This window comes from Athene cunicularia (assembly GCF_003259725.1).
Source record: "Athene cunicularia isolate RWA chromosome 2 unlocalized genomic scaffold, athCun1 chr2_part1, whole genome shotgun sequence".
NCBI lineage: Eukaryota > Metazoa > Chordata > Aves > Strigiformes > Strigidae > Athene > Athene cunicularia.
The window spans coordinates 53,827,184-53,854,884 of NW_020799095.1; the positions used below are offsets into that span (position 1 = coordinate 53,827,184).

Consider the following 27,701-nt stretch of genomic DNA (forward strand, 5'->3'; position numbering starts at 1 on the left):
ACTGGAGGCAGACAGCAGAGGTACCTCATGATAAACTGAAGTTTATATGTCAGCTACTGAAACTGTGATAACTTCTTTTGTCTATCTGCACAAAGTGTTGTGGACAGCTCTTCACAGACAGGAAGTTAGTGGCAAATCACCAAGGTCTGGGAGAGGAGAAACAGTAAAATGATAACAAAGCTTCTAGAAGCAGTTCACATGAGGATATGAGAAGAATTGAAGAGGTGTAGCTTAAATGTAACTGGCAGAGATGTTAGTTGGAAATACATGAACTCCCATGAAAGGAAATAATTTGGGAGTTAAGAAAGCAGAACTAAGAATACTGGAGTAAAATTGAGAAATAATGTAACTTGTGTCAGATTTTCAAGCAGATGAGTACATGAGAATGTCAGCTGTTCTGTCGATTATTTTTTTTTTTTTTTAAATGAAAATATCCATGTTCAGATATGCCACTTCCAAATTTGCATTGCTCTGCTACAGCAAAGAGTGGGTAGGTCACCCTTGTCCAAAAGCTAAAAGCAAGAATTTCCGCTGTTACGCAGATCCTGACTTGATAGTTACACCTGCAACTTTCTCTGAGGGTATAATCATCCTGGTACCATTTTTTTTTTCCAGGATGTGATCCACGGCTCAGACCATGAGGCAGTACTGCAGCTAACTAATCTGGTGGAAGGAACCTATACTTTTCACTTGAAAGTGACGGATGCTAAAGGAGACTCAGATATTGATTCAGCAACTGTTGAAGTGCGGCCTGGTATGACAATTAAAAGGTCATCGATACGTTGTGAATACCTCATCTTTGTTCTCCTTTTCACTTATTTATTTCAATGTTGACAACATTCAAGTTAAAACACAAAGCAAAGAGGTCTTTCTCTTCCTACCTTCTTAATGTTCTCTCAGTAGGCCTAAGTGTATTAGAACACGTCAGGATTCTTAACTACCTATTACACCATTGCCTTACTGGAAGCATAAATAGATAAAAATCATTCTTTCTCCTGTATATTTTCATTAGGTTTTTGTTGCTTTTCATTCACTGTAGGTTTGTTGTTTTTTGGCCAATGGAAAGAGATGAGAGCTGAGCATTAATTTTAGGTACAAATGCTGCAATTGTGTGTCTGATGGTTGAAAGTGGATTTTTATACTTGTTTTCTTTCATCCTGAAGGACAAAAACAAACCTCAAAGAATTTCGGGTGTTTTAAATTGTCTTTTCATGGTTTGATATTGCTTGTATATAGACTTGTTTTCATATGCTGGATAAAGTGGCTGTGTGGTGCTCAGTTGCCCTCTGAGCTCAAACCACAATAGTGATGGAAGCATAAATTGAGGTTTCAGGAAACGAGTCTGAAATCTTAGGTCTGTTGGAGACTTATTGTTTGACTGGTTCGTAGGCAATGATTTTATTTCTGTTCCTCACTTTTATTGTTGAATGTAGTCACAATAATTGCCTCAGGGTTCTCATTGGATATCTGTGAAGCTTGTTTTGTTTGCAAGGCACTCTAGAAGTTCAAGTATTATTTAACAGAACCCTCAGTTTGTGAAGGTAAACATATTTGCTATTTCTCAGATTGACCATCCTCATTTACACTCACTCACAGTTTTGCATGCTACTATATGAGTCCATCTTTGCCTCCCTTTTCCCGGATGATAGACAGTAGTAGATAACTAGCAGGGAACTTAAGAATGAGACTCACCTAATGCTTACATCTGACCTTAAGATGGCAGCATTTAGGGGAACAGAAGTTACTGTTCTGCACAGAAATGTGTTAATGCTGAACTGAAGTACACAATGAAGTGCTTTCTTTCAACTGGTAAGCTAGGTTGCTGTCTTAGGACCCATCACCAGGTTTGTTTCAGAGAGAATATGAAAACGTAGGCTAAGTACTTTTATAAGAAGACAAAAGGGTTTGATTATAAGGAATATGGGTCTTACACAGGAAAATACAGTATTAATAAATACTTTTGAGTACTGCATGTTGTCTTCAGTTGGTACTGAAATTTATTTGCAAGGCTCTGAAAGAATAGCATGTACTTCTGTCAGATCCCAAAAGGAGTGGTCTGGTGGAGCTGATTTTGCAAGTTGGAGTGGGACAGCTGAGTGAACAGCAGAAGGACACCCTGGTGAGACAGCTGGCTGTACTGCTGAATGTTTTGGATACAGATATCAAAGTTCAGAAGATACAAGCCTACTCAGATATCAGGTACAAAGATAGCATGCTGTGCCAGGAAGATTTGTGTTTTTTATTGACTCTAACACAGCTTATAATTAGTTGAAAAATAATATTTTCTAAGATGACAAAAAAATGCTATAGCTTTCAACAGTATATACTTCAGAAGGTAAATTTCTTCTGATATGGTAGAAAATTGGTGAATCTAGCTCTCTAGAGACTTGGAACTGAAGGGGTTTGTGTTTTTTTTTTTAAAAAGAAATTCTCTGTGTAGATTTTTATTTATTGATTTAAAGAAAGTGTAGGCATATATTTCAGTGTCTTTGTTCCATACAGTGGTGCTATTTTTCCCAAGTGTTGGATGGAGAGAGACAGACTTTCTCACAGTGAAGCATGTACTGTATTTCAAAATAAGGTTCCAGCTGTGTCTTCTGATCAAACCTGTTTTATTCCCCTTTTCTTCTACTTCCTCTCTAAGGTTTTGATATTCTAAGTATTTTTATAAATATTTTCCCAGGTAACCAGTGATGAAAAATCTTTTATTTGCAGAGAAAACTACACAGTTGGTACTCCCAAGTGTGGCATCTTACTCTGAAGAGTAAGGGGGTATTTCTACCCCCTCTACTTGGTGTAGAGGGATAGAGATGGTTTTGCATACCCAGAGAAACTTCTCAGTTAGAGATATGAGTTATCTTTAAATTACTTCTTGTTAACTACTTGGTAATTAAAAAAAAAAAAATAAATTGGAAAATCTAGCATTATAGCTATGATATTTTTAATCACAGCTTCCAATTACTACTTTTCAGATAAAGATGTTCCCTGAAGTGTCTGATACAGGATGAGATCACCACCTAACTTAAAAAGGGCTGGGGAGGGAAGGGGAGAAGGGCTTCCACATAAAGTTCTCTGATTCCCTTGCTTCTGAGCTTTTCCTCCTCTTAAATTCAGTTTCTTAGTTACTCAGACTGCTTGAGTGCTTTGTGACAGGTTCTAGGTGGGAGTAGAAAAAGCAAATTATACATAATTCTCTTAAAGTGAGATTAAGGAAGATCAAGGTGGGAATTACATTTTTCTATTGTCTTCCTCTTTCTTCTGTGAAACTGAGACACCAGAGAATTGCTGGTGCTCCCGGCTATGAATGAAGTCCAAGGCATTTGCATGGAGTTGACTGATGCAGGGACAGAGTTCCCTAATCATTATCAGTGGTGACATTTGTTTTCCAGAAACAAACAAAACCAAAGGCTGTAAACTGAACACCCGACAAAAGTGATCTTTGACAGCAGTCATGACCTTACCTGTTCTTTCTGCAGCACTGCGGTTGTGTTCTATGTGCAGAATGGGCATCCTTCCAAGGTGATTAAGGCATCAGATGTCTCACGAACTCTGCATGTGCAGCTTTTGAAAGAGAAGGCTGACTTTCTGCTTTTTAAAGTCCTGCGGGTTGACACAGCTGGTATGTTTTGGTTTGTGCTTGCTTGCTCATCTTGGAACTTTGCAGGCCTGTGGTTAATACAGCACCTGGAAACAGGCATGAAGGCCTTCTGTCTGCCATCTGGTGTCTGGACTTGGATGTAGCTTTCCAAAACATGATGCTGAAGACAGTACTTAAAATGCTTGTTCATTTGAGGTGGACTGGTGCCAGTTACTTATGTTCTTTTAAAAGATTTCGGTAACAGCAGGCAAAAACATATCTTAATCTGGTCTGCATCAGGAAGGCCTGGGGAATGAGGATAAAGATACCCCACTCATACCATCTTTTGTTGGAAGATGGGCGAAATTTAATACAGCCATAAAATAGAATGTTTCATGTGTCTGGTTCCTTCAAGGCTTTTAGTGTTCAGTAATAGGCTTGTAATGTAACTTGATTTTGTCTGTCTGTATCGGGCAAAATCAGGTGATTGCTGTATTATAACCTAGTCTACTCATATTTGCAATGTAGGGAGGTTGCTGGGGTTTCTTATAATGAACTTCTTTTCCATCAAAACATGCTTGAACTTCAAAGCCGATTTTAAACTTCACTAGTAACATGAATCCTTTATGATACTCGGATACTACAGATATGACTTCTCCATAATTTAAAATCAGGATATAATGATCCAAATGGAAACAGAGCGAACAAGCTCTAGCAATAAAATAGTGTTTGATTCTGTAGTGAATTCTGTCTTTACCTGTTGAAAAGAACTGTTCTGTTTTAAATGTACTTGGATTACCAAAATGTGTAGGTGTCACTTGAAACTATGCATTAACATGTTTCTTAACAAAGAAATCTAGTACTCTGTTTAAGGGTGTTAACTTTTTATTTTGGTTTGATATGATGTGTTGATCTAGCAGTACTACTACTATAAACTTGTGAGGTATGTAAACATATTGACCCCAGGTACTGTAATTCAGTTTTGAAATACTGAAATACACTCTAGTTTATTGACAAGCTGCTTGTCTTCTAGAACCTGAGAATGTTGATATTCCTCAGTTCTCAGGTCCTTTGGAAGTTCTTACAAATATGTCATAAAGGGGCAGGTCTGAGTTCTACAACTTCAACTCATCTTTATTTCTGGTTAGAATAAACTGTTCTTGACTTGCATACAATTTCAATATTGTATGCATAAGGTATATTCTTATCTTTCTCTTCACAGCCAGCAGTCTGCTGAACTGTAAATCCACTTAACACATAACAGGAGGGGAGGGAAGGAAAGGGAGACTTAAAAATACTAGAATGTTATGAACTAGGTGCTTTACTACCAGTCTAGCCTCACAGTAAGAGGATGTGTGACAAGTTGTCCATTTACACAACTGATTCTGCTTGGTTTTGTTCTTAGCCTGTCTTTTAAAATGTTCTGGACATGGACACTGTGACCCTATAACGAAGCGCTGCATTTGCTACCAGCTCTGGATGGAAAACTTGATTCACAGTTACCTAAATGATGGAGAGAGTAATTGTGGTGAGTTTGGGTATTGTGGGATGTGTTTCAAAAGTCACTCATCTTGTGAGACTGATTATTTGCTGTCAGAATGGGGAGTACTTAGGAAGTAGATGCTGAGGGAAGACTAGAACAGTTTTCCAGCCCAGCAGTGTCTTTCTATAGAAAAAATTTTGAATAACATCTTGAAATTATAATGTCTTGACAGTAGTAGCCTATATTTAAAATATCTTAAAAGTTTAAATTTTAAGAAGTACCACTATTTGAAGAAAAAAACATGAAAACTTTGTCATGGAAGAGAGGTCTTGCAACAGTTTTGGGCCAGTTGCAATGGTTGTTGAATATTGTGGACATTGCAAAGCTTTTGAGGAGTACTCAGCCGATTGTTGCAAAGCTGCAAAACGGGCAACATCTTTGATTCTCTGAGTGGGTAGTTGATACTTCTGTGCCAGAAATATGATCTGACCTAAGGAAAGAAAACACCAGTGGTCTGGACTAACCAATATAGGCACCTTTAAAACCTCAGCTTTTTAGCATGATTAATTTCACTGTTCCTTTCAGCTCTCCTGTTGTACCTGGGAAATGCAGTTTAGTTTCTTCAGCTTAACAATGTCTGTATTCTGTGGCACACATAACATATCTGCTAAGCCTCTCTATCTCAACTATTTAATAGTTTTAATTTAACTTAATTGGTTTTCTACTTAAGTTGAAATAAAGCTCAACTCTTAATACTATGAAGGCTTAGAGGTATTTTCTGAGAAACGCACTAGTCTTCAAGTAAATTAATAGAAATTTATAAGGAGCTTGCTACAAGCCATTAAGTATCCATGGGCTGTGTGTGTGTGTCTAAGTGAAGACTAATTGACCAACCAGAATGGGACACCAGGTTTTAAGCCTGAGGCTGGGACCTTCACAGCCCTTCCCTAATGCTGTGTTGTTCCATAGTGTAATAATAACTCTGAAATAGTGAGTATGTGTGTGTTGGAGTTCATATTATTGCACATCTCTCTGTATCCTCATGTTTTCCTGGATTTACAAATGTAAGCATGCAACTAGAAGGATCTGTCTGTAATCAGCTGTTTTTAAAAAAAGTACTACTAAAATGCCAGATCCAGAGTTACACCTGTGTTTATTTTGGTTAGAGAACAACAGCTGAGGTGGTAATCATACCCTCTTGACTTTCAGTTACCACATAGACTTTCGTTATCTTGGGATGGTAAAAGGTATTGGAGTGGAAGAAAATTTTCAAACATGTACTTTCAATCTGGAGGCTTAAGAATTTTTAGGGATTCTGCTGAGAATATGAAAGTGCTAAATTTTTGTAAGTTCCTGTTGCCACTCCCCATTCCTCAAGATTGGTTATTTTAATAGAATTGTATTAGAAATTACCATATTCATATTACTTTACAAAGCATTGTTGTGTTTCTTTTTTCAGAGTGGAGTATACTCTATGTGACAGTATCTGTTTTTATTTTCATTGTGGTCATAGTAGGACTTGCCTGGTTCTGTATCTGCTGCTGCAAAAGGTACATGATTTGTGTTTCTTTTTCATGGGGTATATGCAAAAACTGCATGCAACTGCCACATTTTAGTCCAGTCCTTAGCACTAAACCATTGAACTCTTTTCAGACATGTGAGGAGCTTCCTGTAGCTATTTGTGTATAGACACACTTTTGTTGAAAAAAGGAGTATCCATTTGTGGCTCTCTACTCTTCCGCATTTTCAAAACCAGAAAGGCAATAATTGGAGTTCTTCATATTAATAGATAATGCATATTAAAATGTTGAGCGTATGCTGCAGATCTTCATGGTCTCCCACAGAGTCCTACAAGGTACCCCATGCTTAAAAAAAAAAAAAAAAAAAAAAAAAATGAAGGTCACTGATGTAGGAGCATCTCCCAACCTGGTGTCAACCTTGGACAGGAAGGGTGGACATGTGGGCTGCATCTGGCTGACAGGCAAGGAATACTCCAGTGATGTCAGTCACACGAACTTCTTGTTTCCTCTTTCCTTAAACAGTTTTGCCTACTACCGTATGCCATTTCCCTCTATACCCTCCGCTCCAGTCTTTCCTAGTGAGCTGATAAAAAATTCTCTTTCGAGTGACAAGTCCCTGCAAGTTCTGTCACTAGAGCAAGTGTTTTTGCTGCTGCTCAAAAAGCCCAGGAAATAGATAGCTTGTTCAGGTGTTAGCAAAAATGAAATGTCATCAAAATCTGTCTGGATTTTCAGCTTTTTCTAGGGTGTCTTTTCAGTCTATGAAGGATGCTCTTTGAAATGTGTGGGAGTTGATACTGGTTTTCTTTTTATGGTTAAAGGAATAGTACTGTTAGAAGAAAGGTTTAAATAGAAGTGTGTCCCACTCCCCCCCTGCAGTGTGGGGTGGAGCCTCATGGGTTTATGTGGATTTGATGAGAAAAGGGATTTTTTTTATGGAGGCCAGCTGCTTCTGTCCCTTGTCCTCATGTGGCTTGTGCCAGAGAGTGTGGGCTGGCTGATGCAGATAGGTGTGAAAAAGAGGAGTGAAATACTGCACAGGACAGAATGGCAAGACATACGCTTTGCCTTGTGGAAACTACAGGAAAAAGATACACTAGTCCAAGATATGGCTGGAGTTTTGAAGGTTTTAAAGACTTTGAGTTGCTAAATTAGCTCCCATTTATTTGCAAGACTATAAAGGAGGCCAAGTGGCTGGTGGTTGCAGAAAAATGCCTGAGGTATGACAGTATCTTCTAGGAGGTGCCCTCTTAGTTTCATGCATGAATGCCCTCATTTCTAGCCTGAAATCCTTTGTTCATTCCCTCTCGATCCAATACAACAAATAGTTCTGTTTTCCTCTGGCTCCAGGACTTTTCTGCTGGTATTAATGAGCAGATGAGTAACTCCTGCAAATAGTTGAACCTTAATATGGAGGTGATGATGTTTGCAACATGTGGAAGTGGATAATGGGGAAGGATTTAAATGAAGAAAGAACTGGTGGGGATTTGCCTACAGACCAGTAGGGTTTTGTCCCTGCATATATATGAGGGAGCCAGTCTCCATTTTTTGTCTGGTCTTGTCTGTAAGCATAACCAGACAAGCACTACTTAAATTTTCTCAGTTAAAAGTAAATTGGGGACTAATCAATTCTTACGGAAATTTTGTTTGGAAACAAATGAATATGTGTCTAGTTACTATGTTGAAATTGAACAAACTGAAAACTCCAGGGGCCTAGGAAAGCAAGTCAGTCTTTCTTGTTTTTTTTGTTGTTGTATGTCAGAAAATAAATTATACCCTCTAGTCCAGATTGTATAGCTGCTTTATTCAGGTACAAACTGGAACAACTCGTTTTAAGTGGACGTGAGAAAGTACAGTGAGGTTCTGTATGTTGGTGTATGTAGCCATGTGTATGAAAAGGGAGAAGGAATGGATTTATGTGTGATTGTAAGAATTAAATGTCTTTATGTTAACTTTCTTTTTAGCAGAAAGAGGACAAAGATAAGAAAGAAAACAAAATATACCATCCTAGATAACATAGACGAGCAGGAGAGAATGGAACTACGACCCAAATATGGTAAGTGCTATCTGTTTCAGCTGAGAGCTCATCCACCAGGCTTACAGTCAGTGTACGTGAATTGACACCTGCAGTCAGCAGGAGCCCAGAAGCTGGCCTGCAAGTTTGGAAATGGCAGAGGCCAGCTTAGACAATGAAATGGTTGGGGGAGGATCACTTCATTTCTTTCGTGAGACCTTGGTTTCAGTTAGTGCTCTGAGCTGCTTTTTTAACCTTAATCTAGAGCATCCAGTTGTCCCACAGATTTTTTTCTATGTAATCCCTCCTCCCCTGCACTTGCTTTGATTTGGAGCTGTTTTATTGCTGCACAGCAGTTCCCTCCTGGCCCATAAGTGCCCTGCTAAATATTAATAGACTTCAACTGCTACCCTCTGTTCACATATATTTTGGCTTACCTAAGTTTCATTTTTTAGCAGGGGAAATACTGCAATCCAGGGAAGTAAAATCATCCTGAGGAACTGTTATCCTAGAAAAACAGATAAAACAATTCTGTAGAGACCATGACCTTCCATTGCCACTTGTGTCAATCACATGGTTGAATGGACAGACTAATTTCCAGATTCAAGCTATTAAAAGTACATCAGGCATGTACTAAGACCTTCTAATTGTGAATATATGTGTTTAAATTTGAAACATTTCAGGGCCATAAACTGATGGACCTGCAGTGAAGTCAGAGTATCTGCCCAACAATAGATGATACCTCCTAGACCAGTTTTAATATTGGTGGTGGCAGTAGTACGCAGTGTTATGCTGGATTGCAGAGAATGTCTTCACTTATCTTTCATATCCCAGCAGAGGAGAGGATGGTTAGTTGTCACTGAAGTGAAACCTTTCTAATAAGTTTGTCCTGTGTTTTTATTGTCAGGTATAAAACACAGAAGTACGGAACACAACTCCAGTCTGATGGTCTCTGAGTCAGAGTTTGACAGTGATCAGGACACTATCTTCAGCAGAGAAAAGATTGAAAGAGAGAATCCTAAAACCCTCATGAATGGATCCATGAGAAATGGAGTTTCCTTCAACTACAGCTCCAAAGACAGATAACCGAATGAGGGTGAAAGCACCGAACATGCTGGTCTAACATGTCTGAAACATGTTGTCCCACCTCTGTTTTTTCCAAACTGAAAGCATCCTAAAATATCAGCGAATTTCAGATGAAAGGGTAAATTTCTAGTACAGTTAGGGGAAGGAAGGGGGAAGGATTAGATGGTCAACTAACTCCTCTTGTCACCATTATAGGAACAAAGAAAAGCACATTTTATTTCTCGCATGTTCCATGCTGAATATCTGAACTTCAGAAGGCCTTTTTACCTGTATCACTGCTACAAAACTAGCCAGGGCTGTTACGCTACTAACAATCGTAACTGAGATGCATATGGATTTGTGTCCTGTGTTGCTGTTTTTCTTGGAGAAGCAGTGTGATTATGATGCTGATCTAAACCAGTGAAAGCCAACATAGATAAAATCCCTTACAGCTGTAAAGAGCAATATGTGACCACAGGCTTCATTTTCAGTTTAGATTGGGAACACAGAGAGAGAGCATTTTTAGTGCATTGTATTTATCTCTGACTGTGCTTTGTGACTTCCTTTTCTATGGTAGTGCTCATCATCAGATGGAAGTGTCTTTGTTGTCAAAGGAAGTTTGCAATTAGCAGTTGCACTTAATCAGCTGTAGTATGATACATCTGTGTCCTGTAGGATGCAATGTTCCCTGTATTTACATAGAAAGTACTGTGCCTGCAGGGATGTCCCGCCTTAGGTTGCTTCTGTAGTGGAGCTCTCTGGAGTCTGCCATGTCCAGCCAGGGAACAGTAGCAGAAAGGCAGGAAGGACTCACTGCGATGCGCCTTCAGAAGCATGTTGAGCATCCCAAACAACTTTTTGCTTAGAGAGCGCTTTTAAGGAGCTCTGGTGCTTTTAAGACTGAACCCTCAGCTGAGATGAGTTTTCACCTGTCAACCCCAGTGCTCAGTTAAAGAATGTGCCAGGCACTTGTAGTGAAATGCTTGTGGCAAAATACCTTATGTGGAGCAGGAGGTTCAACACCTACTTTCATTGTCATGGGGATTGGTACTCAGGAAGGTTTTAGCTTAAACATTATATTGTTTTACTTTTTTCCTCTGTGGCTATTCAGTGACTAGAGGTGTTGGCCCAAAGAGATCCCTGTAGGTGTTTGGGAAGAGTACATGTGTTGGGAGTTCTGATGTTCTTGTTCAAAATCTGAATAACTTCTTTACAGTGTGCTTGTTAAAGCTGTGGACCCAATACTGGTTTTGAAATCCCAAACTGAAGACCTGGCTCTTATACATAGGCCTTGATTGTGGGGGCATCTGTGTTAGTAGTAGTGTCTGGCCATGACATCGTCCTTTCCTGGGGTCCTTTACTGATATGCTGGGAGTCTTGGGCTGAGCTGGAGGAAAGGTGTATTTGGCTGGAGAAAACGTTCCTCTGGGAGTATTTTGTACAGGTGGCTTTTTTTAAAAAAAAAAAAAATCTGTTGATGGGGAATCCATTAACAGAGAAGGGCGAAGCAGTATAGAGATCAAGGGCAGCAGATGACAAGGGTCAGGGAGGGGACATAGCCCACCTCATAACAGAGTCTCAAAATAGACAAGGCAGGTACTCAAAATTAGATTTATTCTAATCAAAATTGTTTAGCACTGATAAGTGTTAGTAAAATACAGGTACAGATGTCTGTCAAATGGAACTAATACTGCATAGCTGACAAGCTTAAGTTTTAGGGATGATGACCCAAAATGTGCAATCTATCACCTAATAAAGTGAGGGCTCTCAACCTCAAGGAGTTACCTTAGGCAGCATCTTGATCCAAGGGGAGAGTCCCTGGCTGTAGACCTGCTCTGAGGAGGACTGGCTCAATTTGCCTTTGGTGGGGGGCGGAGGCATGGGCGAGCCTCCATTTGTACCCTGGTCAGATCTGATCTGTGGTCATATATGGTCAGTGATCTAGAAACGTCTCTCAACTGAGGCATTTCATTGGCTTGAAGGCCTTGTCTGTTGACTGAAGGGCCTTGCCTCTCCTATCCCTCCACAGAGGTGTGGTGACCCGCAAACTGTAGCTTCTAGTTTTAACTCACTCAGTAGCGGAGAAATTTTGGTCTTTATTGAGACAGGTGCACCTGCCACAGCCTTCATCATGAGGAAAAATTTGGTGGAGAATTTTGGGGCTTTCCTCCATCTTTTTGTAGGAGTCCAACACAACAGAGTAATTGGGTTGAACACTATGGCTTCTGTGCTTCTCTGGTTAATGGAATTGGGCAAAAGTCAGAAGTACTGTCTAGGTTGGAAGAAATCAGTAGTCAAAAGTTGCAGCACTATGGCATGCTCCTAACTGGTTTCATACCTTTGATTCTCAAATGCAGCCAGCCTCCTTAAGGCTGCTAATGCTGCACTGAGGAGAGCTGAGCGTGGCTGCAGGAGTCATTGTGGGAGAGGCTGTGAAGAGCTAAAAAGGGCTAATGCATTTTCCAAGTTTTTCCGATACCCACCAGCAAGATGCAGTATATATGGTATGACTTGCTTTCTTTTAGAAGCCAAGTTTTACCTCTATGTGTATGGGGGTTTTAGGCTATATATTGAAATTATTTCATCTCACCTGGCCCCTTCTTGAGTGTGTGTGAGTATATATATATATATTTTTTTTAAATAACTGGGTCAATAAAAGCCAGGTCAGGTTTTGATGTCTTTCAATTTCTGCTCCAGATACAATGTTCACTTTAAACCATTTATGAAAAAAGTTAAGACCCACTCAAAATACTATTTTTTTTTTTCCCTTTTAAAATCAAAATGTTGGGCTTAATCCATTCTGCACAAATTCCCCAAATGTTCTAGCAAGAATTATGCTCTTAGAAAAATGCATTAAAAAAGTGGTTACATAAGCAACTATTGGCCGTGCTGCCATTAATGCTTCTGTTAAATATGGTATCCAATGTGCCTTTATCTATAAATTAATCTTTTAGGACATAGTGCAGTCAGCAGCATCCTTCAGTTTTGTGAAGTCAGTCACTTGTGTATTTTGGGTTTGTTTTACATTTTTAAAGCTGGTGCTGAAGCCTAGGAGGTTGTTATTCCAAGGAATTAAAATTTAGGCATCTTTTTTTAAAAAAAAACAAAACACCTAAAGACTGATTCTCTAGTAAAACTACTGCAGGAATCAGAAACATGCTTTCATTAATGCTGCAGAATGCCCAGAGCTATTCCCCCTCCTACACACACATGCTGTGGGATCAGATCTTTGGATTAATGTTAAGTTCATGTGCCAGGAGAACGTATGCATGATTTAGCTAAGTATTCCTCACTCTAGCAAGTAAGAAACATTAGCCTAACTACTTACTGCATAGGGCCCTAGCAAGTAGAAGCTGCTTACTAAATTCTGTTCTCTCGATGATATTTTCCTTGCTAACAGTATTTTAGTTATGTTTTGAAAGTTGAATATAGTTTAAATTTTTCAACTGCCTCTAATTCTACTACTTGATTCTTCCACCTCCTTGGAAGGAGAAGTCATTCCTCTTACATAAGATCAGGCTTGCTCTTAATATGAAACTTGGACAGAAGTTGAAAATAATGGTTTCTGGCTCTGTGAATGTGTCATATCACTTGTTTGTGTCACTAGGCCAAGCATGATTCTGTCAAGAATTTAGGAGAGACTGTAGCAAGCCTTTTATCTTGATTCAGTATAATTACGTTTTTTTTGTAGAACAGTTCCTTTCTTGCAGGAGGTCAGGTCATACCTGAAAAGAAAGGTTCAGAAAACTAGCAGTTAAGGTGCAAAGAAAATGGTAGAATCCTGATCATAGCCTTCTGGTTTGTGTTACGATGGATTTGAAGCAGGTCCTCAGTCCCCATGTTTACTTCCACACACCATTTTCCTTCATATACAGAAAGAGTGCTGTCAGCTTCTTTGTGAAATAGGGATGGGGATATTCCCAACAGTCTCGTCTGCACTGGAAAGCAGAGGAGACCAGATATACCTTGTCATATATGGCTCAGTCCACTGAAAATAAAGGAAAAATTCAGTTTGATAAGATACAGACTCTCTTTGAAGGGAGACAGCGTGCTGATACTTACAGTTCCCGATAGCCTTGATGTAAGCACTGGATCTTCATTTGCATCTTGGTTTTACATTTATATGTGCTGATGCATGCACAACCAGAGATTGTCCAGCTATGTAAAAGGACTGCTTTTGTTTGCATTTTAACTAATTAGTATATTTCAGAAAAAAACTTACTTACCATTATGCCTGAGGCATTAAACAGGTTCAGTACTCAGCACAGTGTATATGCAGGACGAAACTGCCACGCCGTGAACAGGTCATTAGCTTGTGTTCTTAATTTTCTTGACCAAAATGCTACTGCAGTATGAAGCAAAATTTACCTTGGTAAATCTCCTGAGATGTGAATCCAAATTCTCTGTCCTGTGGTTCAACCTTTCACATTAACAAACTAGATTGCTGAGAAATTAAAGTAAAATGTGAATGTTCTGATTGCAGAGGATTGTTTATTTGGGGAAGGAAAAACGGTTATTCGTGTTTCCTGTGTAAGAGTACATTTTCAACTGTGTCCTTTTAGGTAAACAGCAGTCTCCATCTGATGCATTAGATAGAGGTACTGTTCAGGCATCTGTTTTGTGCTGTCAGCTGTGTTTGCTTATACAATGCTAATTTCACTTATTGGTCTTTTGTATGCAAACAGTGTGTGAACTTGAGTACATGCCTGTGTTCTCTATGCTGCATTTAAATTTTCTTTAGGCAGGTCTGATGTTCTTGAAATAATTGAGTTTGTAGGCAAATTTCCTATTCTTAAGTCTCCAAGTGAAACTAAATTTTGCCCTGCAATGTACTGTTAATGGGCTGTAGTCACCTGGAGCTTTGGGATGGTGGTAACAAAATGTCAGCTACTTTAGTCTTCTGAGCCATTTATGTGAGGTTTGAGAGTGGTAAACATTCCTCTAGAAGGGGGAAATGGGATAGAGGTGAATTAGAGTTTCTTAACATTGCTACTGCTTATCATTGCTCCCTAACTAGAATACTAATCCCATACTTCTGCAGCAAAGGAGAACCCATTTCACATACCTTTTAGGTCCTGAACACCCCAAGGCAAGGGAGGGAACCTTAAAGTTTAGAAATAAAATTTTAATAAGAAGGGAAAAAAGGCAAATCATTTTTTCTTCTGCACAGGCTACAAATCAAGTGCAGGTGAGCCATACATCAGTAGTTTGTCTCTGTATGGAAGCACTTCTCCCTGTGGGTGGATGGGTGAGCTATAACAGAATTTATATTAGGAATCTGTTTCTAGAAAAATGTTATTTATTGCAAATGAGAATGTATTGTAACTGGAACCATTTCTGAGCTGAAATTACTACATTTGTGTAACTACTAATAAAGTTTTGTCTTTACTTCTAGGAACTTGTCAGGTACTCTTTTAGACATGGTATTCTATATTGGTTGGACTCAACACGCAGGTCAGGCTGATAGACAGATGTATACCATAATTTATGTCTGTACTCAAACATAGGTGGTATCTGATCCCTCCCCTTCCTACTGACAAAAAAAAAAACAGTGTCTTTTTTTTCAGAAAGGTAAAATAATTGAGTACATTAGAGGACAGAATAAACCACACTAGTGCAGTTCACATTAAAAGTTTTCATGTGGTGCTTGTCCTCACTTGGTTTAACTGGCTGTGTGTAAATATTCACCAGCTGTCATGCTGAGTGTGGTAATTTCAAAAGCTTTGTGGCTTATTCTATAGCAAATCCCATACTTGAGTTTTATTAAGTACAATGGCTGCTTTGCAGTAATCAAAGATACTAGTGTGCAATGTAACCCAAAATACTGCTGTTAGCTAGGGACACATTATGCTGCCTGTTTCTGAACTGGAAAAGAAAAATCCAGGCATCAGTGTGTGTGATCTTTGTGCTAAATCATGACAATAAAAGGTACTACAAGATCCAAGTGTCTTTCTGTAAGGAGAAACATAAACTGTGGAAGCAGCATAAATGTATTTGGATACATGTTGCCACAGGCTACACGGTACCTCTTGCATTCATAGTGGACTCTACAAGGGAATAGTGGCTGTGGAACGAACTGGTGAGATACTGTCCTTTATTGAAGAATAGAATCAGCTGGTTGGTTATTGCACTGTGTATTTTTGTAACAGCAGTAGCCTCCCTCCTACCCCTGATGCAAGCCCCTAGGCTTGGGGAACAAAGTAATCAGTTGTGATTCCTGAACAACTGAAGCCAGTTGTGCTAAGTAGCTTCAGTGTTCACCTATGAAGCAAATGAACCAACTCCTCATGTCTTGAAAGGTCCTAGGCAGAGAGTTTTGACATTGAAAACACTTTAAACAAGTGCTAAAACTTAAGAGCTTCTGAACACCTTACTTAAGCTAAGAACGTTAGTATCTTAGAAGTTTATGATTGAGAGGATAGGCAGCAGGGATCAAACAACACTGTTTAAAGGGTAACATAAGAAAATAAGATTAATATTGACCTTAACTAAGTCAGGTTGCAAATTAAAAGACAGTTTCTGAGTCTTCAAAACTGTAGTAATTAAATTGAAAGCACTTCCAAAAACCTTATTTTAAATCTTAAATGAAGTAAAGAATTATGAAGTAATTGTATCCTGAAAGCAGGGAAAGGCACTCTAATATATAAAGCCCGTGTCTTGTGACAAAATGTTTGCTTTGGCATAAAAGATTCACATACAAAATGACTGATGGCATATGAGTATGTCAAAGTAGCTTCAGCTATTTGATTTAGATTCAAGGGACTGTAATTGGGGTAACCAGAATCTTACACCTCATGACCATGTAGATGCAAAGACATGTCTTTTTTTCCCAGTGCTAAAGCTGGCAGAACAAAATTCTATGCAAATCTGAGAGACTGAAGTTAATGTGGCTGCTGTCAGTTTGTCAATTGTGTTGAATAACCACAAAATACAGTGCTTTCACAAGTTATTTATTAATTGAAAACATTTTTCCATCACAGTTTTAATATCCAGAAATTGCTAAACTATCACAACTGTAATCAACATAACTGAGGTGTGAGAATTCAAGTATATCTTTTGTTGAAGAATCACAGCTTTTTCTATGAAACAATTTTTAAGATTATTTTGTGCTTAACTGATGTTGATGTTACTGACACAAGGATACTATGCTGGAATCTAACCACAATCCAATCTAGAAAAAGGTATTCTTACAGCTTATTATATACCTTATTTGTAATTAGGGGTTGTGCTTGTTATCAGTCATAGTGAAAGGTATTGTTTGCCAGGAAAAAAGTAAACATTTACTCAATTTTAAGTGTTATTCTCAGAAGACTACCAAGATTTTAAATGCACAAATGGAGCAGATCAGTGAGTTTGCAAAGAATAAAGCAGCAGATTAAAGGATTTATCTTTCAACTGCATTGTTCCAAGACATACACCCATATTCAAGACTGCACTGTCATACAGCAGTAAATGAGGTAACTTTAATTTGGACCTTATACTGCAGTTCACAAGCAGACATATTTTAAGTCTGTGCAATTCCAGTGGCAGATATTTTACCCGTGTACAATACCTGCCAGTGTGCCTGTATCACTGCATTGTGGTAACCAGGCACCAGGTTATAACCACCTTCTAACTAGTTACTCTTTCAAACAGCTGCTTCTTCCATGCTGCTGTATTCCCCAAATTCTGGCAGCCTGTGCACTCAATAGCGTAAGTCAGTAAGTTAGCTATAAGAAAGTTTCCTGCAACTAGTGTAGTAATAGGCCACCCTAATTTTGCTCTTGATAACAAGCACTTATGCTGCAAATGATAGCTGCAATAAGTCCTCACTATCTTAAATGTGCATTTTTGGTGCATCAGAAAGTGTTGGAAAGGCAGTAAGTGTCCTTTAACTGCCCTTCCATTGGCATGATGCACACATACTCTAATGACAGATAATGTGCTGCAAATCTGCCTTGAGACAAGTGTTAAATATAATAATAAAAAATATTTAGAAATAAGTAGCAATCGATGCTACCTTATGTGCGTTTAAAAAAACTCCAATGAAACTCAGTTCTGGCTTGCTTCCCTGCCTCCTCACCCAACCCCAGTCTTGTGTTACCTGGTACCTCTTTGCCTGATTGGATAAAACAGCCTGTTTCATAGGGTACATTCATTAGCGTATACGAAGAAGAGCTTGGTTGCTGCCTTTTATTTTTAATAACTAATGGGTAAAGCCCCACCAAATAAAGTTAACACAGGAAAAAAAAATTTATTCCCCTTAGCCTCTAGTGTTGATTTATTTACCAGATTAGCATTGCACATTTTTTAAAGTGCTGCTTTTGACTGCCATTAAAATAACGTTTGAACAGCATTGTTTGTTTCATATTAAGGAAGCTTGACATCATCTTTTGAGGATGACAATAGTGAGTTGACATGTGGAGTCTCACCTCTAATCATGTCTATTTAAATCTTTATTAGGTCACAAGTTAGCCAAGTTCAGAGGTTCTTAAACCTTCCTCCCTAATGGACATTCACCTGTGTTAACCACAAGGCACAAAGCCCATAGGAATGGAACCATCTATCTGCTCCTGTTCTTTGGAGGTGCTGAGTAATGTTTCTTTAGACATTGAGCAACATTTACATTACTGACTGTACTTCTACCCAAGGAAAGTCACATTCTTTTCACAGAAGGAAGTTTATTTGTATCATTATGTTGCCACTTGTGCTTCCTTGAAACAGCCCTTGTAGTGTCTCATTACAATTCCACAAGTTAATTCCTTCAAGTAAGCATCCCATCTTCCTCCTACTACTCACTAAGCCAGCAACTCCTTGTCCTGGACTGTCCTGTTCCCAGGACTGCTGGGGCTCACAAGCATTATACAAGGGCCATATTTGATCCCAGGTGTGTTAGGCACAAATTACAGCTCTTTGCTTGGAAGCTCAAGAGCTGAATAGCTGGCAGCTCTGCAGCGAGCAGGAACAAGCACAGATGCCTAGCTGTAGCTAAAAGCAATGCTTCGCATTTCATAAGCCACATCAGCTTCTCCCACACTTAAAGAGACGTACCTGCTTCTCAAAGGATGTCACATAACCGTATTAGAAAATGCAAATATTTACGCAAAATTCTAACAGGAGACTGCCACCCCCAAATCCTCCCACATCCACACTGAAACATTAGAGGCAGTGCAGAAGAGTGATGTAGTTTCCCCTTGCCATGGGTTATGATCTATTTTCTTATGCACAAGTCCTCTCAGTTATGCAGGATTAATCCAAGAAAAATAAATGGGCATTCTTCCCTCCTCCTTACTAAAATTATGATCACATTGCTGAAAAACTGGATGTAGAAATAAAGAACATGTAAAAACATATGGCACCACAGAATACTGTTAAGTAGCTACACATACAGAACAGGGTTGCTTAGTTTTAAAGAAGGTAGAAGTTGCATTCATATATACATCTGGTTCAAGAAGCTTATTAAAATTACAGCACTGTTTTCCAAGCTGTTGGGAGTTATGATTTTTGAAGATTTTTATAAGCCTCCAAAGCAGACATATTTCATTTCTAAGTATTCATCAATGCCATATTTTGAACCTTCTCGCCCTAAGCCAGACTCTTTCACCCCACCAAAAGGACCTTCCACTGAGGAGATTATGCCTTCATTAACACCAACCATTCCAACTTCCAGCTGTTCTGCAACTCTCCAGATCTGGGCTGGGTCTTGGGAGTAAAAATACCCTGCCATGCAGACACAGACATACGGGAATTAAAATCAAGAAGAACAATTGTGGAAGACACTGAAAAAAAGACTTACTGACATTAAAAATTGTCACCCTGTAACACATAAAACCATAAAACCACAGAAAGACATTTATCTGACAGGCATACCTGCTAAACCCACATTAGCTGCGTTTGCTATAGCAATAGCTTCTGCTTCAGTTTCAAATCTGTCAATATAAAGAGAAAAAATACAAATGAGGCCTGCAGTTCATCTGGTGTCTTCCTGAATTGCTGACAAGCAGCAGTCTTACCAGAAGTAAGAAAGTCTATTTCCAAAACATCTGATTTCGTTTTCACTTTGAAACAATGGAGGAGTTTCTATCACTTCATTTAAACTGCAGTTAAGTAGTTAAGATTGACTTTATCCTCCCTAGACACTGGCAGCTAAAACATTTACTTCAGATGAGGTAGCCCATTCATTTCCCCAACTATACAAACACTCTCAACTATAAGAGATAACTGTATGTTCTTTCATCACATCTGATTCCTCTGGATGGAGGCAGGGAAAGTTTTAAGGAAAAAAGAGATCTAAGTCATCTTCCGTCAGAAAGACTTAGGACTAGTGAATCACATGACAGACTGTGAAGTGCTGCCTCCTACTTCATGCCACAAATCACAAAGTTGATTAACTTTTTGAAATTTCTTTCAAAGTTGCAGCCATGTTAAAATCGGGTCGAGAGAGAAACAAACCGCATATCCGGAGTTTTCACATGGGTACCCCAGCCTTAATACGAGACTTGTGTGATAGTACAAATACATCATTTGGCAAGCTGTCACTCAAATCTTACTTATTCAAAATAATCTTTCATTGTTTTTTCAAGTGCTATTTTTGGTCTGGAAAATGAATAATCGTACTTGATAACTGGTGCTAAAGGGCCAAATGTCTCCTCTTGGGTGCAAAGCATTTTTGTTGTAACATTACTAAGTAATGTTGGCTCAAAGAAATTCTTCCCCAAGCTGTGTCGTTTCCCTCCAGTCACAATAGATGCTCCTTGAGAAACTGCATCGTTAATGTGTCTCTCTACCTGAAGTATGCAAAACAAAAATCTCAAAGTCAGTGTTAAGGAATGAACACTAGTATATTTTCCACTGAAGAAACAATACTCTCCAGTATTAAATAGAAGATTCTGAAGAGAGGTTTATACTTTGTAGAAGACTCTTTGCAGTGCTATTTAAATTTTTTTCCTGGAATTTTTATTTCTCAGTCTGATGTAATTTCAGATGGACAAACAATGAATATGGCCCCAGTTTCATGGATATTAAAGATTCAGCTTTTCTGCTGAAATGAAAAAGTTATATCTAACATGAGAAAAAGTCTTCTCAGGACTAAGAATTACACCTGATGGCGGTGTTCAAACACTATGAAAACAGAAGTACATGACTGCCATTTAAAGAGAAACAGACAACTTTCAAGATGGTACTGACAAGAACATTTTTCATCCCCTACATCTACAATTCATCCAAAGACAATAAAGTAATGAGGAAAACTGAAGTAGCAGTCTCCTCCTCCACCTGTCCTTTGAAATGACAGAAAGGGAGTTAAGTGACTATATGCAGTACTTATTGTACATATAGATGTATATGATACACACACTATACTCTGTGATGCACAAAGGGAAGGCATGAAGGAAAGAAATCAAAGAATATTTTCATATTCTATTATTTTATAAACAGAAAGAATATGGTAGCATTCAAGTATAATGGGATTCAACACAAGCCTGCATCTAACTGAGCCACAATACTTAGAAAGTGTGAACCACGTAATTTAGTATTATAGAAAATGTGAATTATTGCAATTAAAAAAAAAATTTCCCTGAAGTCATGAGTCCAAAACAGAAGACCTAAACCATGCATGTAAGGTTTCAAGTGATTACAACAGCCAGAGCTCTGGTATTTTTAACCTCAATGGGTTATTCTGCTTAGCTTTTGCCAGACAGGGGCACTGTTCTTCAAAGTAAGCTGTCACAGTGCTTCAGAATTGCAGGATCACAACTCTCACAGTGTATACAATTTCAGTACATGTTCACACAACTGCTAGGAAGGAATCAGGAGGAATCAGTTTCTCCTAAAGGCGGAATCTCTTTTTCCCTTAATGGAAATAGCGGAATGATACATTAACAGGCCACAACTGTTCATACGTATGTATGTATGTGCGGACCTGGAGAACAGAACTGACTTCCAGACATGCTGCAAATACACTCTAACAAAACAAGCATGAAAAGAAGTGAAATACAAATCTAAAATTACTTTATGGATCATAAAAAGGAAATTAAGATGGTAAAAATTAAATCTTTTGTTTATACCTTTTCCACTGCTTTTTCATTAATTAGTGGCCCTTGGGTAGTTTTTGCATCAAATCCATTTCCGACATGTAGCTCACTCTCTATAGCTTTAGCAAACTTTTCCACAAATTTGTCATGGATTCCTTTTTGCACCAGGAAACGGTTTGTGCAAACACAGGTCTGAAAACAAACATGAAAAGAAAAAACATTAATTTATATTGTATTTAATCCATTCATTAATTCATTCTGGCCTTCATGCCACACTGTTGGGTTACTAGAGTGACCTGTCCTCTGCCTCTTCTTCACCATCCTAAGCTGTTACCTAGCTTTGCATTTCTTTCATCACCCCTGTCACTTTAGAAATACAACTTCAACAAGGTGTCAATATGTGCGTGAAATATGCCACACTGCTAAATTTAAGTCGCTTACACTAGGAAAAGGTTTTGTGAGTTCTGTGAATTCTGATACATGGATTAACTGAGGTCCAGAGGCTGCAAGAAAACCTTCTAATGAGACTGCAGAATGCTGGACTGAGCAGCAGAACCTCAAATCACACCTGGTGGTGTGGGGTCTCTTTTCTAACTCCTTCACCGAGTTTTTGCTTTCTTCCTGGAATTTGTTTTTAAGTGCTTTCATTCTCTCAAATGTAACAGCTGCTTTATCTTTCTATGCAGCAGCTGAGGTGCCTATTATGTTAGATCTTGTCCAAACTGAGTCTGATCACTCAACAGTCACAGAATCGTCTAGGTTGGAAAAGACCTTGAAGATCATCCAGTCCAACCACTGACCTAACACTGGCAGCTCCCAACTACATCACATCCCTCAGCGCTATGTCAACTCTACTCTTAAACACCTCCAGGGATGGGGACTCCACCACCTCCCTGGGCAGCCCATTCCAACGCCTAACAACCCCTTCTGGAAAGAAATGCTTCCTAATATCCAGTCTAAACCTTCCCTGGCACAACTTAAGGCCATTACCTCTTGTCCTATGGCTTGTTACTTGGTTAAAGAGACTCATCCCCAGCTCTTTGCAGCCTCCTCTCAGGTAGCTGTAGAGGGTGATGAGGTCTCCCCTCAGCCTCCTCTTCTCCAGACTAAACACCCCCAGTTCCCTCAGCCGCTCCCCATCAGATCTGTGCTCCAGTCCCTGCACCAGCTTCGTTGCTCTTCTCTGGACACGCTCGAGTCATTCAATGTCCTTTTTGTAGTGAGGGGCCCAAAACTGAACACAGGAATCGAGGGGCGGCCTCACCAGTGCCAAGTACAGGGGTAAGATCCCTTCCCTGTCCCTGCTGGCCACGCTATTGCTGACACAAGCCAGGATGCCATTGGCCTTCTTGGCCCCCTGGGCACACTGCTGGCTCCTGTTCAGCCGGCTGTCAATCAGCACCCCCAGTCCCTCTCTGACTGGCAGCTCTCCAGCCACTCCTCCCCAAGCCTGTAGCGCTGCTGGGGGTTGTTGTGGCCCAAGGGCAGCCCCCGGCATTTGGCCTTATGGAAACTCCTCCAGTTGGCCTCAGCCCATGGCTCCAGTCTGTCCAGGTCTCTCTGCAGAGCCTCCCTACCCTCGAGCAGATCAACACTCCCACCCAACTTGGTGTCACCTGCAAACTGACTGAGGGTGCACTCGATCCCCTCGTCTAGATCATCAATAAAGATGTTAAAACAGGAGTGGCCCCAAAACCCAGCCCTGGGGGACACCACTCATGACTGGCCACCAACTGGATTTAACTCCGCTCACCACAACTCTTTGGGCCCGGCCATCCAGACAGTTTTTTGCCCAGCAAAGCGTGTGCCCATCCAAGCCGTGAGCAGTCAGATTTGCCAGGAGAATGCTGTGGGAAACAGCATCAAAGGCCTTACTAAAGTCAAGGTAAACAACACCCACAGCCTTTCCCTCATCCAATAAGCAGGTCGCCCTGTCACAGAAGGAGATCAGGTTTGTCAGGCAGGACCTGCCTTTTATAAACCCATGCTGACTGGGCCTGATCCCCTGGTTGTCCATTATATGACTTAATGGCACTCAGGATGCCCTGCTCCATGACCTTCCCTGGCACCGAGGTCAGACTGACAGGTCTAGAGTTCCCTCGATCATCCTTTCTGCCTTTCTTGTAGATGGTGTCACATTTGTCACCCTCCAGTCCAATGGGACCTCCCCAGTTAGCCATGATTTCAGATAAATCATGGACAGTGGCTTGGCGAGCACATCTGCCAACTCTTTGAGCACCCTTGGGTGTAACCCATCCGGTCCCACAGACTTGTGTGCATCCAAGTGGTGCAGCAGGTCTCTGACCACCTCCTCTTCAACTGTGCTGTTATAAAATACAATCCTGAGAACTGAGGCAGGAGGGTGTCTTTTCACAGCTCTTATTTCTCCAATGAATTTAATGCTAATAACAACACATGACAAAACGCCTTATCACTTCTCATGCTCTTGCAAAGGGTCCTAGTGAATATCCTCCTTGCCAGTGACATTATTGCCTGCCATATATGTTCTGAAAGTACATGGGATTTTACAGTGTTGTTACTCAGACTTGCTGATAACTGACTTGAGTGCCCAGAGCCATGTGCGACTCCAGTACCTTTCCCTTCAAAATGAAGTGTTCTGTGCTTTCCTTTTACATAAAATAGCTTATTTCAGCTTGAACTATATGTACAGCTCTTCACTTTCCAGGAAAAAGGACAGAAAGGTTACTCTTACCTGCCCTGAGTTTCTATACTTAGAAGCAAGGGCTCCTGCAACAGCATGGTCCACATTGGCACTGTCAAACACTATAAAAGGAGCATGTCCTCCAAGCTCCATGGAAACTCGCTTCACAGTGCCAGCTGCATGTTTCAGCAGTATCTGCAGGCAACAGAGGAGACACAGAAATCTGTACCTCTACCAGATGTGAACTGTGGAACCACAGATGGAAGGCAGTGAAAAACTTAACTCTGGCAGGGAATTAATCTGCATTTTTTATATAATGCTAGACCAACTGTTTTTTCCTATGACAAAAACAAGGACTAGCTTCCTTCATTAAAATCTTTAGAGATTAAATTCTGGGCAAGAAATAATGAAGAGAAGGATTTTCATCAACTTCAGTTCAGGTCAGGCTTTTGCACATTAATACAATTACTCTTGTTTGCTTTTCTTTTTTGGTAATAAAAATCTTGACTACTCTTAGAAAGCTTTTCCAAGATCTGACAGAATTTCGGATTAAGATTTGCCTGGATACCATACTCTGCACACACTCGTCTCAGAATTCTATCATCTTCTAGCCACACTCTGCAGTTTTGTTGACTTCATGAGAGATGATGACAACATGACTAAGGTTGACAGGAGAAATTCAAAGGCCTCGCTTCTCTAATACTTTCTCTCAACTGTAGAAATCATTCCTGAATAGTACCTCTAATATTCAATTTCAGTGTTCTTATTAGTATATTGTCACCCTATAATATGAAACAAGATCATCTTGTACCGAACTGTTCACATTATAATTTCATAAAGTGCAGTTATCTGGAAGTTGCACACAGGCATCCTTCTGTGCAGTACCGATACGAAAGTTATCAGGCAGTATCTCAAGAAGCACATAATTAACTGGACAATCTGTGTACAGTAGCCAGAAAACATTGCAGCTCTGTATAAAAGCATACACTTTCCCCCTACCTTTCCAGTATAACCACAGAAATAATCTTCAAGGATGTTCTGTGCACTTATGTACCTTTCCTGTTGCTGTAGAGCCAGTAAAAGATATTTTGGCTACCAATGGATCAGTGCACAGAACTTCCCCTACAGCTGCTGTCTGTTGTCTGGAACAAGGAACAACATTATACACTCCTGCTGGAATTCCAGCCTGGTTTGCAAGCTGCAACAAAAGAAACATAGAATTTGTATTATCAGTGCATTTTGTATGAGGAGTAGTCACTTAAATGTTTATTGTTTTGAAGACATTCCCTGAGTCAGTGGCAGCTGCAAGTGCACAGCACAACCGGTAACAGATGCCACGGTGTCAAGAGAGCGGCTTTGCTCCAATTTAAACTGGCTGTCATTCAAAGTAACCAAAGGAAAGAAATAAAGATGCTTTGTGTAATTAAATGGCCCCATCCTCTTTGAAAATCTACACCATATTAGAGGCAACTTTCAAGGATTCTTACTGAACTAAAACCTCTGAATCAAGTCAGCCAGTTTGTCCTTTCTTCACGTATGAAGCTTGACAGTTATCCTCAAAGCCCATCTGACTTCCCATTTACAGCTTCAGTCCACTGCTAAGGTAAAGCTTAGCATAAAAGCTCACCTCCCCAAGAGCTAATGCAGATAAAGGTGTGTCTTCTGCAGGTTTCACTACCACCGTACAGCCAGCTGCCAGAGCTGCACCAACCTTCCGGGTAATCATAGCGCTGGGGAAATTCCACTAGGATGAGAGAAAAAAAGTGCCATCAAAATAGGCAAAATTTTGCCTCCTGTTTTTGCAGACACATCACTGTTTCTGTAATTATGTGATAACCTAAACAGGCCTGTGCAATGTGCTTTGTCATAAGTGAACATTACAAAGAAGCACTATCGATCCCAGGAAGAAGCGAGTACAAGACAGAAATTAAACTTTATAGGGGTATTTGCCAGGGCTGGAGGAGCCATAAGGCCACAGCCCCATGCTGAGCTGAAAACCTTCATGATTTGAAAAATTCAGCTATGCTTACTGGGGTTATAATGGCTGCCACTCCCACTGGCTGCTTCAGCACCAGGATTCTTCTGTCTTTTGCAGATGCTGGAACGACATCACCATAAACCCGGCGAGCTTCCTCTGCAAACCACTCCAGAAACGAGGCAGAATACAGGATTTCACCCTGTGCTTCTTTCAGAGGCTTCCCCTTTGATTAAATCAGATTGAAGATACACTGTAAGCAACAGATTGAAACAATAAAACCAAATTCAAGTCATTAAGGAATTTCTGTTCTTTTCAGAGTACTTTAAAACTGTGTACAATACAGCCTCCAAAAAGGATTATGACTGCAGCAACAAATTGAAGCCACGCAACTATATACCATCATTGTATAGTCAACGTTTTCTGTGTTGTGCCTAGAGTCATACCTGACAAGAAGAAAAAGTCAGAATAGCAAACTTAGCATGTGTTTATTTACAAACTCCGCAATTAGCTGCTATTACCATCATGAACACCATGCATACCATGGCAAAACAGTTACGTTTATGCAGGGACAAAAGAAATTTGGGGAGTACTACTTTGTACTACTTCCAGGTCTGATCCCCTGGACTGAATGACCATTAGCAGCTGGGACATCACAGAGGAGCTGCTGAAATATCTTCCAGCATGGTTTTATCCAGTGAGCTCCCAGACTGCTCTGTGATGCAAGGCAACCCACACTGAGTGAATCCAACTTGGAGACTTGCTTTAGTAGTTCTGCGTTTTTTTCCCAGTCAATGAAACTGATCAAACACCAATGTTTCTGCCATGAAGACCAGGGTTTAGGCGGATGTATGCTTTTGCACACCATGAAGGACGTGGGTCTGATCTCCACTGAAGTGTTAGGTACTACTGTCACCCAAATAACGTGCTGTTTGTATGTCAGTGAGAGAAATGGTTGAAACGTTATCCATTGACGTAACAGAGCGAGGTGAATGCACAGTGTGTCTACTAGTTCAACTTTCTTTAATTAAAAAAAAAAAATACGGTGGCTCACTGGTGAAATGTATACAGGGTGTTTTGAGGGCTGTCCCGGTTATCTCATTTCCATGTTAGCACTCGTGTTACGGGCTGGCGGCTGGCCCAGGGCTGCACCCACGTCCTCGAGGCCGGGCCGAGGCCCTGCCACCGTACTCACGTTCTCGGCCGTTATGATCCTCGCCAGCTCGTCCTTGTTCTCCAGCATCAGCTCGTACCACCTGCGGAGGCGCACGCTCCTCTCCTGGGAAGAGAGAAGGCAGCCGTGGCCGCCGCCCGGGGCGAGCTTCTCCGAGCGGGCAGAGAAGCCCCAGGAGACCCCCGGGGCAGACTCGGCGGGCGGCCCTGCCCGCGCCAGG

General features: G+C 40.2%; 2 protein-coding genes across 4 annotated transcripts in view; one reads left to right on the forward strand and one right to left on the reverse strand.

Moving 5' to 3' along the window:
* The window catches only part of KIAA0319 (KIAA0319 ortholog), a 48,366-nt gene extending 35,596 nt beyond the window's left edge, over positions 1 to 12,770 (forward strand). For 2 of the 3 annotated variants that reach the window (XM_026842529.1, XM_026842531.1), the window contains 7 exons: positions 616 to 754; positions 2,040 to 2,199; positions 3,477 to 3,619; positions 4,983 to 5,105; positions 6,520 to 6,610; positions 8,545 to 8,636; positions 9,502 to 12,770. In XM_026842529.1, the coding sequence (XP_026698330.1) occupies positions 616 to 754; positions 2,040 to 2,199; positions 3,477 to 3,619; positions 4,983 to 5,105; positions 6,520 to 6,610; positions 8,545 to 8,636; positions 9,502 to 9,680 (927 nt within the window). In that variant the 3' untranslated portion in view covers positions 9,681 to 12,770. The remainder of the gene's footprint in view (positions 1 to 615; positions 755 to 2,039; positions 2,200 to 3,476; positions 3,620 to 4,982; positions 5,106 to 6,519; positions 6,611 to 8,544; positions 8,637 to 9,501) is intronic. The other variant, XM_026842530.1, reaches the window with a different exon arrangement.
* Positions 12,771 to 16,599: 3,829 nt separating this feature from the next.
* ALDH5A1 (aldehyde dehydrogenase 5 family member A1) lies at positions 16,600 to 27,660 on the reverse strand. Its single transcript, XM_026841362.1, has 9 exons — positions 27,503 to 27,660; positions 26,363 to 26,533; positions 25,960 to 26,076; positions 25,387 to 25,530; positions 24,384 to 24,527; positions 21,704 to 21,862; positions 20,256 to 20,425; positions 19,509 to 19,567; positions 16,600 to 19,358 (listed from the first exon to the last, which is right to left on the reverse strand). Exons 1-9 carry the CDS (start codon positions 27,548 to 27,550, stop codon positions 19,153 to 19,155), a joined length of 1,218 nt encoding a protein of 405 aa, XP_026697163.1. The 5' UTR covers positions 27,551 to 27,660; the 3' UTR covers positions 16,600 to 19,152.
* Positions 27,661 to 27,701: the final 41 nt, after the last annotated feature.

Bases quoted from the DNA above. Each gene is read 5' to 3' on its own strand.
- ALDH5A1 (XM_026841362.1), bottom strand. From the start codon at position 27,550: ATGCTGGAGAACAAGGACGAGCTGGCGAGGATCATAACGGCCGAGAAC. The intron at 26,534-27,502 runs GTGAGTACGGTG...ATTTAATCAAAG, and splicing joins GGATCATAACGGCCGAGAAC to GGGAAGCCTCTGAAAGAAGC. The intron at 26,077-26,362 runs GTAAGCATAGCT...CTCTCATCCTAG, and splicing joins TGGCAGCCATTATAACCCCA to TGGAATTTCCCCAGCGCTAT.